This window comes from Bombyx mandarina, chromosome A1, assembly GCF_030267445.1.
Source record: "Bombyx mandarina strain Sakado chromosome A1, ASM3026744v2".
Taxonomy (NCBI): domain Eukaryota; kingdom Metazoa; phylum Arthropoda; class Insecta; order Lepidoptera; family Bombycidae; genus Bombyx; species Bombyx mandarina.
This window is the reverse complement of record NC_143234.1, coordinates 16038725-16052289: the sequence shown is the minus strand read 5'-3', so window position 1 is coordinate 16052289 and position 13565 is coordinate 16038725. Positions and strand designations below refer to the sequence as shown.

Here is a 13565-nt window from a genome sequence, read left to right as displayed (position 1 = left end):
GCTTGTGTGCATTGTTCCCATAACATTCATTAATTGTATTGGAATTTTTGATTAAAAATTATTTTAAGCACAATGACGCGTTGTTTTGTGCCAATATGCTCAGAAATTGGAGTACATCAATTCCGAAGGTCAAGAAAATTGGAAGACTGTGGTTAAAGGCCATTTGACGCGAAAAAAGTACTCCCACAAAAAGTTCGAGGTTATGTCGTAAACACTTTGTAGAATCTGACTATGAAAACATTAGTAAATACACAGGTATGTTTCTTTCTGTCAAATATTTATAATGCATGACTAGGTGTAGCACACATCTTTGTTCTCTTATTAAAAAAATCCAATAATAATTAGTTAGGCACACTATTCGTTGCTAACATATTTTGCAAGTAGATTTATGTTCTAAGGAACCTTTTAACAAACACAAAATCAGACTGGAGGAAACGCATTCCTCATGAGCTGTTGTTCATTATCAGCTGTTACTATTGAAAGTTCTATCTAAATCGCTGCATCCATTGTAATAACAAATATTTTGAACCATGGTCAGGTGTCCTTGTGATAGTATATTTAAATGTTTTTCTTTGTGTTGTAGGTGTCAAACATTAACATAAATATCTGAAGAAAGGTGCTGTACCATCTATATTTTCATGGAATATGAAACCAGTTTCTGAAGAAACAAAAAATAGAGAACAAAGGTTACAAACTCGTACCCTTTGAAGAACACAGCAATGTGCATTTTGATTCAAATGTCTCTCAAGAAATTCTAATAGAAAATAATAACTCTAGTATAGATGAAACAATTACAAGGCATCATATTACTATTGGAACTCAAACATCCAATATATTAAGATTGTTCTCTACAGAGCTATTACTTGCAGACGATGAGACAGTGCAATACTACACCGGGTTGGAAACAGCATCTAAGTTTTCATTAGTTTTAATCACACTTATGCCAATGTCATTGATATAAGGTATCGCTGGAGTAGAGTGGTCGGCATATCAATAGAAGATCAATTTTGAATGTTACTAATTAAGCTTATTATATATTTCATATGTGTAATGTTATGTAATTTTAGAGAAGGAATTGTCAATAAAAATAATTTAAAATATTCCTGATTATTTATTTCGACAAGTGTGTATAGTTATAATACAGATATTTTTCATACAATGCTTCTTTGAAAATATTTTCATAAAAGATATCTCATTTATTTATCATATTATTTATAAAATTATTGTCTTTTTCAACATAAATCACTTTGATGTCCTTGTAGGTGTAAATAACCAAGTTGCAGTATGTTTTGCCTGAGCAGTATAACTGCCCTTGGATTTGATAATAATATGTGCAGGTTTTTTTTAGAGACAATATCCCGTTACATTGTTCTAAGTAAGGCACCGTTGTTATATTTATTTCATGTTTTCTGCTAGCGTATGGACATTTCACTTCAATTATAGTTTCTTCGCCCGACACACCATCAGGAGATGCAGCAAGATATGGGCGCTCTTGGCTAATGAAAATGCCACATGGCTCCACTAGCAAATCATATATATTAGCATATTTTGCTAGAGCTATTTTTTAATTTTGTTTCAAAATTAAAATTTTGGTCATATGGCTCTAATCTGAAAAAAATAAAATAATACATTAGTTGGTAGGTAATGTGTGTAATGTGAGCAATTCTTTTTGCACATGCTACAAGGAATAAAGTTCTTAAGGTACACAATTTAATATTATTATAATAATATCTACCGGAAACAGTTTGAGAGAAGTTTTCTAAGTTAAAATAAAACATCAACATTGTACCTTTCGACAAAATCCACTTTTTTTCCTCGTAAAGATGCACCACGTTTTCTCAACTCCTCCTTTAATTCTTTAACTATCAAGTTGGAATACATGTTGTAAAACTGTTTAGCACTACTTAGAAAGTAATAAGAACCGTATCAAAGTCACAAAATGCCGAAATATCACGAACGCAAAACACACAAAATGGCGGCTCTCTGTGACAAGGGAACAAGCTACGCTGGCGACATCTGAGAAAAGCTTTAACCGGCCAACCCCATTGAGATTTGAGATAAGTATGTACGTTATGTAGGTACGTAAAACGGGGTGATTAGGGATTGAGAGGTGAATGGAGAAAAAAACCAAGAAAATCTTTCGTCGCTCAATATTAGTTTTAAATTCGTTGCAAAATCCTCCTATTTTTGTAGTTTGTATATAGTATAATAGTAGAATGTTGAAAGTTCACAAAACAACTTTTATTCAAAATTATCAATGCAGTCTTATTTTATTGTTTGGCAAATATTTATATTATCAGTTACGTATTGTTTTCTATTTTTAGTATGCCTCGCATGTACGTATCAAAGAGTGCAAAGCCTTATAAGAGATATGATCCCTTAATATTAAAAACAGCAAAGAATCCTATGAAATTGGGAACAAGTCTTTAGTTGAATTATGTAAGCAATTTAATATAAGTAAGTCGGTTTTATACAGACATGTAACAAGAAAAATGAAATCTCAAGGTGGACAAAAATGTCTAAGTAATACATAATAAAATATATTAATATTTGTTCAGAGTGGGGGTATCAACCTGATTAATCCATGGAATAACCGACACACCTAATCTCTTAACCCAGATAAAAATATCAGCCCCTAAGTACTTACCATGAACGAAGAAATATAAACCGTTTATAAGAAAGCACGCTGGTTTGAATTTTATTAGTTTTATTTTTTACTCACCCTTAAACAGAATACTACTACAATAATGTCCACGATAGCGCGGTCTCCGTCAATGTTCATTCGGAGTTGTCCGATTGCGCGAAACTAATTTTAAGTGATGACATAGATGCTTTTTTACTAATTGTCTCACAACTTGAACATTTCCCAAGTAAATATAAATTAATCATAAGTTATTAAATGTAATAAATTTTTAGTTATATATATATTTATATATATGATATATCATATATATATATATATATATATATTATTTTTGATTTCAGTGCACTGTCGATACTGCATAAACTGGAATGCTTCTTCTTCTATTTGATTTTGGCTCGCGCGGCTTGCGCATTTGCCACAAAGCAAAATAAAGCTTGGAAACTACGTAATAAAAAACGGTTAACGGTTTTGCAAGGGAGAGATTAGGAATGTTACAGAATATATGAAGATTCATATATAAATAAGATTAAACTAAATATGTACATCATTAGATAATATAAATAAAGACAATAAAATGTATACATTAGGAGAATTCATAGATAAAAGACACATAATTGAAGTAGGAAAAGGAATACGTAATGAAATCAAATTTAAATAGAAAGAAGAGCAATCATTTAGAGAGCAAGAAAAGAAAATGTGATTAACGTCACAGACTTCAGCACCGCAATCTCAGGCTGGACTATCAACAATTTTGAATTTAAAAAGATGGGCTGGAGTGGAATCATGTCCCAATCGCATGCGAATGAGACATGTTGTTATACGTTTAGCGAAATGAATAATTGCATAGTTTTAAACTGGATAACAAAGATACCCCCTAGACTCAATTATTTTGATCCTGATAAAGCATTTAAAACATCAACAACTACCTTTTTAAAATTGTTCATCAAGTTGGTATTTGTCCCTAATCACACTGTTTTACCGGTACCGTAAAATGGGGTAAATAGGGACAAAATCGAACTTCAGATTGAATTTTAAAATAGTTCCAATTAAATAGTCACTGCTCAACCAAAGAAATAAGTTGAGTCTTGAACGTACCTAGGTGATAAAAACCGTTACATTATTTTAATTATTCAATTTAAAGAAATAATCGGAAAAATAATGGCCATCCCAATTTACCCCGCATTCGGGGTAAATTGACACGGGTAAGGGTTAAATTGGGATATTTGTAAGGGTTGTCAGTTCGCGGTACTGCGATATATATGTAGGTAGGTGCCATACAATTAACTAGTCAGGTCATAAGTATTGTCACACAGTAAAAACTTTTCTTTTAGAATGCTGGCCACAAAAAAGTTTATTGAATTCGAATTTAGAATTGTTCATGAAAATAAAAATGTATACTTTTAGAATTTTACTCATTTTTAAATATGGAGTGGACGCTCAAAGAAGACCGTGTTGCAGTTATTGCGTTGCATCGTTGCGGTTACGCGTCAATTCAAATTTTTTACATACTGAAAAATTTGAATATAACCAAAAGATTCGTTTATCGTGCCACCAAACGATACAATTAAGACTCTAGTGTAGATGACAGGTCAAGAAGTGGTCGCCCTCGGTCTGTTAGGACTCCAGCAGTGATAAAAGCTGTGATGGCGCGAATTCAAAGAAATCCCAAACGTAAGCAGAAACTGTTGGCCCTTCAGATGGGGTTAAGCAGAACCACGGTGAAAAGGGTGTTAAATGAAGACTTAAGGCTTCGGGCATATCGAAGAAAAACAGGACATCGTTTGAATGCTCGTCTAATGGACCTGAGACTGAAGAGATGCCGCGCAAGCGCGGCATGCGCTTTGTTGAAGCGGTACGCGGGAAAAAAATATCGGGAAATTATTTTTTCGGATGAAAAATTTTTTACCGTAGAAGAGAGCTACAACAAACAAAATGATAAGGTGTACGCACACAGTAGTGAAGAAGCGAGCAACCGTATTCCGCGTGTCCAACGAGGTCATTTTCCATCCTCGCTCATGGTATGGTTGGGAGTTTCTTATTGGGGCTTAACAGAGGTACATTTTTGTGAGAAAGGTGTAAAAACGAATGCATTTGTGTATCAAAATACAGTCCTGACGAACCTTGTGGAACCTGTATCTCATACCATATTCAATAACAGGCACTGGGTATTCCAACAAGATTCGGCGCCAGCTCATAGAGCGAAGAGCACACAAGACTGGCTGGCGGCGCGTGAAATCGACTTCGGAATTATTAAAAACGTCATTCCTTGTGACTTCCTCTCTAAAATCACTTAATTATTAAATATGTAACGAATTTACAATAGTGTTTTACTCACTGCGGAATAAAACTATTTTATTTAAATAGTTCCGAAGAGATTTTGTCGGTAGCCTTTTCCCCGAAATATCTAAACAGAATGTCTAAATATGTTTTGATGACATATTTTAAAGAGGTATTTATGATTAGTGTCATGATCAATAGATTCCGACCGAAAAAGGATTTTTCGGATGAGGGCTCCATAATGAATTTAAATATATATAGATAATAGTTTTGAGGCATCGACTTTCTTGAGATCCTATAAAATACGTTTTAATTATTATTTTTGTATGTTCTAAGCATGATAAATTATGAAATTTTATAAAAGCAATCATATTAAATCGATATCAAAGTGAATAATGAATGTACAACCCAAAACAGACGGCCGAACTGACGTGACAATGACATTTGGTGCGCTCAACATGGCGGATTTTCGGCCTCATTAGACGGAGACGGAGATATTTACGTATATTCATGTTTCATTTTATGTACGCACTGAAATACTGTTATATTGTTTTCCTGCGAGTTAAAGTGATGAATAAGAACGAGATAGATATATGTTTATGTGTGTGCCTTCAAAATGGATGCTATTTATATAAGCAATTGTACGTATAGAACAATATGTCGTGTCCCACTATATAGGTCTATGGAAAAATGGTAATATGGAGTGAAAGGATGTGAAATGAAGATGATTAATTTGAGAAATTACTGTACTGGAATGAAATTAAATGAGATGAGATGATATGGAATGAAATATAGTCTCAGTAAAATGGTAGTCATTTACCGAGATTTTTTCAGTGAACTTTTTGGAGGATCCCGAGAAGTTTTACTGCTAGTAGGACCTCTTATCAGTCCGCACGGGTAGGTACCATCACCCTGCCTATATCTGCCGTGAAACAGTAATGCGTTTCGGCTTGAAGGGTGGGACAGCTGTTGTAGCTATACTGAGATCTTAGAACTCATATCTCAAGGTGAGTGGCGCATTTACGTTGTAGATGTCTATGGGCTCCAGAAACCATTTAATAACAGGTGGGCTGAGAGTTCGTCCACTAATCCATCTAAACAATATAAAAATAAATAAATAAAAGAAGTTACGTCCAGTGGCTTTGTTTCATTTTTATTATCGTAGACTGCTGTTTAGTCTATTGGCTATAATTAGCTCGTACTATACGTCGATTCGGGCGGTTTCTGAGGCACATCCAATGCATTGACTTGGTATCACACAACTACAGACAGTTCACAGCGTGAAGATTGCTGACGTGAGAGACAGAGAGAGTCGAGAATTATCTTGTAGGACAGGACTTAAAAATAGCAGTTATGTATTACCCAGAAGTTACATTCTGAAACAATTTTTCTGTGAAAACATGTTCTTATTAAAAAGTTAACATTTTTGATACATGTGCACCGATTTTCTTAAATAAATTTCCCGTTTTGCTTGTCAAGGACATCATTTTGTAATTCATTACGCAATCATTATGCAATGGTTGGTTGTTATTTCACGATAGATTGTAGCAAAGCAGCTTTAAATTTAATTTCTGTATTATGTACTGCTTCAAAAAATTGTTTTGTATGCATTTATGTTTATCATGGTCATTTTGTTGTTAAAGTCAACTGACTAATTGCCAGCTCACAAACTCCACTAGAAATAGGATGTGGGCAACACCAACTTTTGTCACATTACCCATAGAGGCATAGACCCATCAAAAATCCTTCATCGACTTCTTTGGTTTATAGCCACGAGGTTTTAGAATTATTTCAATTTATTAGAAAATTATTAAAAAGAAAATTGATTTCTGACAAATAAAATGCCTCCAAGCAATCCTTTACCACCTAAAGAGAATGCTCTTTTTAAAAGAATTTTGGTAAGTAGGACAGTAAACATGAAATTTGATGTTGTTCCTTGTCATTCTTGGACCTTCGTGAAACATGAAAAGGGGCTAGAAAATCCTTAGTATGCATCCTTGCGGTGACTTTGAAAGCAAGTATTTTCGTTCTCGAAGAGAGTTGTAAATCAAAAGGAATTCATACATCGTAAAACCTAAACTAAAAATAAATTCTGTGAATATAGCTTGAATGGGAGAGGTTAATTGTTTAATTGATAAGTGTATCGTTATCTTACAGCGGTGCTACGAACATAAACAATACAAAAATGGGTTAAAATTCGCCAAACAGATATTATCCAACCCAAAGTTCGCGGAGCATGGAGGTAAGCCTGTTCATTCAAATGTAGTTTTATAAATGTATGGAAATCAACAAAACCTGATTCATACTATAATTGTTTATTTCTTTATGAAATTTGCAAAAAAAATTACAAATATTAAAGTTAGATAAAGATAATTTAATAATTTCCTACAGAGTTGTCAAAGTCATCTCTGAGAAATTTTGTACAGTATAAAATGCGAGTTTTTCGTTAGGTTTTCTGATTTAAAAAAAAGGATTCTACTACAATTGATGTGAAAAAATTTCCTTACTTATTCTGCGGTATCTTTCTTTCTTTAATTAAGTTTCAAATTGTATTTATTTCAGAAACCTTAGCCATGAAAGGTCTAACATTAAATTGCTTAGGTCGCAAGGATGAGGCATATGACTATGTACGCAGAGGTCTACGTAATGATCTGAAGTCCCCAGTATGTTGGCATGTGTATGGGCTGTTGCAGCGCTCTGACAAGAAATACGATGAGGCAATAAAATGTTACCGTAATGCACTAAAATGGGAAAAGGAGAATATTCAAATTCTCAGAGATTTGTCACTATTACAAATTCAGATGAGAGATTTAGAGGGTTATAAAGTAAGTAAATTCCTTCTCTTTTTCACGGAAGAAACTGAGCAATAGACCTTACATATTAGTGTAACTGAAACAGGAAGTTTGAAACAGGAGTTTTACAATATTATTGATTATAAGATTAAAGTTACAACTTATTATTATCTACTGTATCTGCTTGTTGACTGTTGTTCTAATGATAATTGTGTTTGGGTGTGCAATAAAGTATATTCTCTCTCTCTATTATGAAAGATGAATCTGCATGTGAATCTGATGAGTCAGTTTGTAGAGATAGCTTTAATATTAGGAATTGACCTATGTTATAGTGGTTGGTTTGTGGCAAATGGGTCAGATTGATATGTTTCAATTGTTATATAATAATAATTAATTAATGGTGCACCATGACAATCCAGTCCTCAGTTGTTTGTTAAGATTACCTACAATTTTTTAATGGTTCAGAGCCAACCAATCACTAGTTTCTTGTTCTTACTTCGACACATGCTGTACCATAGTGTTCCAGTATATGCTTTTTTTGGGTAAACATCTCATATTAACCTGTTGTATAAGTTTGGAGTTCTTGTGTCATTAAGATCCATCAAAATTTTTTTGAGTCTAAATAGTCGACTCAATACATTTTGTATTCACAGTTGCCACTAAATATCAAGCACAGAGATTATAGCTTTGAGTGTGTTACAAAGTTAGCGTTTAAACAAAGTTAGTGTTTAGTTAGTGTTAAAGTTAGTGTTTAAAGTTAGTATTATCGTATAAAATTATTAATTTTAAATTTTTCAATTTATAACAAAAAAATATATAAATAACAGAAAAACAAAAAAAACACCTTTACTTTTAATTCAAACAATTTTTCAAATTATCTAAATCTTTAATGCTTGAATTAAACATTCTTTCAACCTTAAATATCTTCAGGATACCAGATATCAGCTTTTCATGCTGAGGCCTACACAAAGAGCATCATGGATAGGATTTGCTATGAGCTACCATCTCCTCGGTGATTATGAAATGGCAAACAGTATCTTAGATGCATTCCGCACTCATCAGATGAAAGGTCCATATGATTATGAACACTCAGAATTGCTATTATACCAGAATATGGTACTGGCCGAATCAGGACAATATGAGAGAGCTTTACAGCATTTACAGAAGTTTGAAAGTCAAATTCTGGATAAATTATCTGTGAAAGAAACTTCTGGGGAATATTACTTAAAATTGAACAGGTATGTGATACCAATTTAATTTGTTTGTTTCAATTTGCTTGCTTTGTCATTGCTTCAATGGATTAGTAAGCTTGCTAATTCAACCTTCATCAAGTTTGTATTATGAGATTTGAAGTTGGTGGTAGGAATAGCAACATTGTTTACCGAACATAATTTGCTAGATTTGTATTGAAACTTTCTAAAAGATCAGATAAAAGGTATTGAGTGATTTAAAAGTTTTTATACAAACCTCTTCTTAGGTGTAAAGTGACACTAATGGAAGGTGTTTTTAGATACCTATGTTATAAGTAAAGTATTAGAAAGTAAAAGTAGATTAGGGTTTATTTTAACCTAACTTACTTGTCTCATATATGCCTAATAATTTTACAAGTAGAGATTAAACCAGAAAATCTAATTTTTTATGTTAAATAGAACAAAAGACAAAATCTTAACATTTATTTGCTAGTTCCCTATATGCCATAGTGAGCCATTTTTATCCAGAGTATTTAAATCATTTAATTTATAGTATGTCTCTTTAAACGAGTTTTGGAACAAGGCTTCAGCATCAGGCTTCTGCCTGTGTGACAATTAAATAGTGGCCAGATTATATTACCAGAAAAGAGGCTTGTTTTTTCTCACTTGTTTTGTTGTCTGTCTTTTCGGGTTTAGTAAACCATGTAGTAAACCAACTTCTTGACAAATGAGAGACTTGAAATTATTTAATGTTTTCCCTCTAACAAATCGTTAGTAGCCCTTGCAACAATTTCATTGGTTTGGTAGGTAACCTCACATGGCTCAAACTGAGTGGGATTATTAACACTAGCCCTAGCAAGCGGCAGTGCTTCGCTTAATCTACCACCAAAAGATCCAGCAGAATCTCTGTGGCTTGTGACTATAAACTTTTTAACATAAGTGCAGTAAATATGGAGAAACGAAACTTAAAAAGTAACTGATGTTGTTTTACTATTGTTAGTCAGTTGCCTTGATTAATATAGAGCAAATTTTGTCTATTTCAGATTCAAGGAAGCAGAAGGAATTTACGAAGACTTGTTAAAGAGAAATCCCGAAAATGTTTTGTACTACAATAAGTTAATAGAAGCGAAACAACTCATTAAAGCTGAAGACAAAGTGGCCTTTTTTGATGAATACAAGTAAGATTTATATTATCTTAGTTAGATGATAGGTTCACAAATTATTTTTGGAATGTTTTCATTTGTTTCTTTTTCTTATCCTCCTCCTTGCGTCGACAATCCTCAGTACTGAGGGTCATGGCCTTCTCTAATAACTTTCTCCTGCATTATCTTACGCCATTCCTGCCTGACCTCGGCTGTGTGGATAGCAACGTGGACTGAGGTATTGAGAGTGGAGCGTATTTGATCCGACCAGCGCATTGGATTTCTGCCTCTGGGCCTTCTTCCGCATACCTTGCCTGTTACCAGCAGCTTTTCCAGATTGTCACCTCTCTTTCTGGCGATATGTCCAAAGAACTCGAAACTCCGCGCGCATAGTGCTGAGGCGCATTGGAATCTTGAGCTCTGTAAGAATTGATTCGTTAGTTCTGTGTTCTGTCCAACGAGTCCCGAGTATTTTCCTCCAGCACCACATCTCAAACACGTCGATGCGTTGGCGGTCGGCTTTCTTGAGGGCCCAAGTCTCTTTTTCTTATAAGTTTTGATGAAAAAGAAATCATATCTTCAGTTTATTTTTACCAACTCCATTGAGGATTACAGATATTTGTGCGGCATTAACAATTAAAACTGCTAATGCCAATGTAATTATTACTCAGTAGTAATTTACAAACTTATTTTAGTGAGTTATTAAAACTCACATGCCCTGTAACTAAGATAGTTCAATATCAAATTTTATAATTTTGTTTTGAGCGTGAAGCAATAAATAATTGCAGGTATAATATTGATAAAAGATAATGTTCAAAAGTTCATTGTTACTTCGAAACACCAGTGTCCCATGAGAGACAAATTATAATAGTTGTATTGATGAATTACAAGAAGCAAATTCATCATGTCAGTGACTTTGTTTGTGGTTATTACAAGCTGTGTTTCTTCATTTGCAGGAAGCAGTATCCAAAGGCAATAGCACCGCGACGGCTGCAATTGACCGAGGCACAGGCGCAGTCCTCATTTGAAAACCTCGTTGACGAGTACCTCAGACATGGACTGTACAAAGGAATTCCTCCACTTTTTGTAGATTTGAGGTATGTGCTATTTGCATGGCATTAATTTTTTTTTTTCTTGAAAACGAAGATCAATGGTGCTTGTTGATTTATTAATTTAATAATAATGTCTTTATTGTATTATAACAATTAATGAATAGCTGATGCGTGAATGCATCGTGCGATTAGCGAAAATGCCATATTTATGATAAAATTTGCAAATTAACCCTTTCGCTATTATTGGCGACTATTGTCACCGGCTGAAGAACACCGCTTATACACGATGCGTGATGTTTCCTGTGAAACACTTTACAGCCAGGCCTGTCGTAGTGAAAGTGCTTACATTCCTTATGATTATTTTAAAATAGTAGGTACTCACTTTGGCTTAAGAAACGATTATTGTACAGCCTGTACGGCTTTTCCTTTGCATTTTTTTTATATATATTTACGGTATTGTTCTTGTTAATAAGGAGCTATAGTTTTCTTTTTGCACGATTTCATTAATATAACGACGAAATTTAATGTAATTAGATTAGATTGGATATTATTAACTGGATTATCAATCACACAAATATCGAATATTTATTAAGTAGATCTCGTGTGTCTAGTGTTATGAATAAAATATTTGGAAACTTTTTTTTAACAAGAGAATGAGAGAGAATGCTAACTACCTTTTTCGCATCTGTTGGTCGACCAGGTTTTATTATTATTATAGCTGTGAACGAGATTTAGTGTCGTCTATATTTATTTCTATCGAAAATTCAAAAAAAAAAGTTAATAAAAAAACAATTGGAATTTACAATAAACAAAATGAATCTGAATCTTCGGGCGTCAGTGATTATGGTCGAGTTTTGTTTATTACGCGAACACTAGTACTCGCACAGTCACAGTGCTCATTGATGTCATTGTGTTTTTTTTATTTTATTGCAGATCCTTATACGCAGATCCAATGAAAGCGGAAACGATAGAGAAATTAATAATACAGTACATAGATAATTTAGCTAAAGATTGTACATTTGGGCCAGACCCGAGTGAAGTGAAGCAGCCCGCAAGTGCGCTTTTGTGGGCGTACTATTTCGCGGCCCAACACTTCGATCACAAGAAGGATACGGATCGAGCGTTGCATTACATAGACGCCGCCATTGAACACACCCCTACATTGATAGAATTGTTTATTGTTAAGGGAAGAATATACAAGGTATGTGAATGAGTTGTTTATTAGTGGTACTCGATCGTCGATCTTTGCAAGTGGTCGTGATTAAAACAGCTTTAATTACGAATTCCTTAATGTTCCTTCACGTCACTATGAAATGTTAGTTGATGTAGTTGAGTTAACAATGGCCTAGTGTCGCTAAGCCACGTAGATAAGCCATGAATTGGTGCGAATTGTCGTTTATTTCACTGTCTCTGCTGCGATAGACTCTTGTATAACGGATTGAAGGGTTGTAAGAGCAGGCGGGTGTGTATTATAAACAACATCTCCTACATACATTGTCGCCCGATATGAATGTTCAAGTAAATGTAGCCATAGGTGAAAAGTGCACATTTATAGCTCAACAAAACAATTCATTATATTAATACGTGAAGCAATAACTTTGTACCACATTTTACAAAAATTGCGAGGACGGAGGAGTATGAAATTTCCCACACGTAGGTGTGAGAGAATATAGAGGAGTGCAGAATGCTAAAATATTTCTTAAATTATTAATAAAAATACAATAAATCAATAAAAAAAACATTACACACACTACCATGTCTTTGGAAACACACACGCATATACTCTTTTGTTTATTGTTAAAATCTGTGGTCAAATTGAGAATTGATTTATTGTTTATCTTCATTAATATTTATCTATAGTGTAGCCTTGGTGAGATTTGTTATTATAAAGGTCTATAAGTGTTTTTGACAATAGACCCTTAATAATGTTAAAGCTTATAATTTAAATTAATTATAGTCGAATTTCGACTACCAGGCGACCACTAGTAATATGAATTACTAGCCGTTTTCGCCCGCTTCGCTGGGCATTTAAAATTACCATTATTATTTCTCACCCCCACAGAGATTCTCATCATTAACGTCCCCGCAACTGGTGTAGGGAGTCCAACACTCATATAAATATTAGCTTATCCATTAAGTACATGTATTTTCTACATGGATACCAAGTTTCAAGTCAATCGGATGCATGGTTCAGTAGTTATAACGGAACATCCGCAAAAACCACTGCAGATTTATATATTAGTAAAGTATAGATTTCCAAATTTTGTAGCATGCCGGCGACCCAATATCCGCGTACCAGTGCTTAGAGGAAGCTCAAGCGATGGACACGGCGGATCGATACGTCAACTGTAAATGCGCGCGGTACATGCTCAGGGCGGGCCACATCAAACGAGCCGAGGAGATGTGCGCCAAGTTCACGAGGGAAGGTTAGTCCTCATCAGTCTCTTACCGCTTGCGACGAATGAGCA

General features: G+C 34.1%; 1 protein-coding gene and 2 long non-coding RNA genes across 3 annotated transcripts in view; 2 read left to right on the top strand and 1 right to left on the bottom strand.

Annotated features, from left to right (window-relative positions):
- The first annotated feature begins 123 nt into the window (after positions 1 to 123).
- On the top strand, positions 124 to 705 carry LOC149499582 (uncharacterized). The gene is made up of 2 exons (XR_016325633.1): positions 124 to 255; positions 584 to 705. It is a non-coding gene; the product is annotated as an uncharacterized LOC149499582 (long non-coding RNA).
- A 386-nt stretch (positions 706 to 1091) lies between these two features.
- Positions 1092 to 2049, bottom strand: LOC149499581 (uncharacterized). Its single transcript, XR_016325634.1, has 2 exons — positions 1790 to 2049; positions 1092 to 1608 (listed from the first exon to the last, which is right to left on the bottom strand). It is a non-coding gene; the product is annotated as an uncharacterized LOC149499581 (long non-coding RNA).
- Positions 2050 to 6640: 4591 nt separating this feature from the next.
- Naa15-16 (N-alpha-acetyltransferase 15/16) overlaps positions 6641 to 13565 on the top strand; it is a 108698-nt gene continuing 101773 nt past the window's right edge. The window contains exons 1-8 of the mRNA XM_028180039.2: positions 6641 to 6819; positions 7079 to 7163; positions 7484 to 7746; positions 8644 to 8951; positions 9947 to 10081; positions 11002 to 11142; positions 12031 to 12298; positions 13367 to 13523. Coding sequence (XP_028035840.2) covers positions 6763 to 6819; positions 7079 to 7163; positions 7484 to 7746; positions 8644 to 8951; positions 9947 to 10081; positions 11002 to 11142; positions 12031 to 12298; positions 13367 to 13523 — 1414 coding nt within the window. The 5' untranslated portion in view covers positions 6641 to 6762. The remainder of the gene's footprint in view (positions 6820 to 7078; positions 7164 to 7483; positions 7747 to 8643; positions 8952 to 9946; positions 10082 to 11001; positions 11143 to 12030; positions 12299 to 13366; positions 13524 to 13565) is intronic.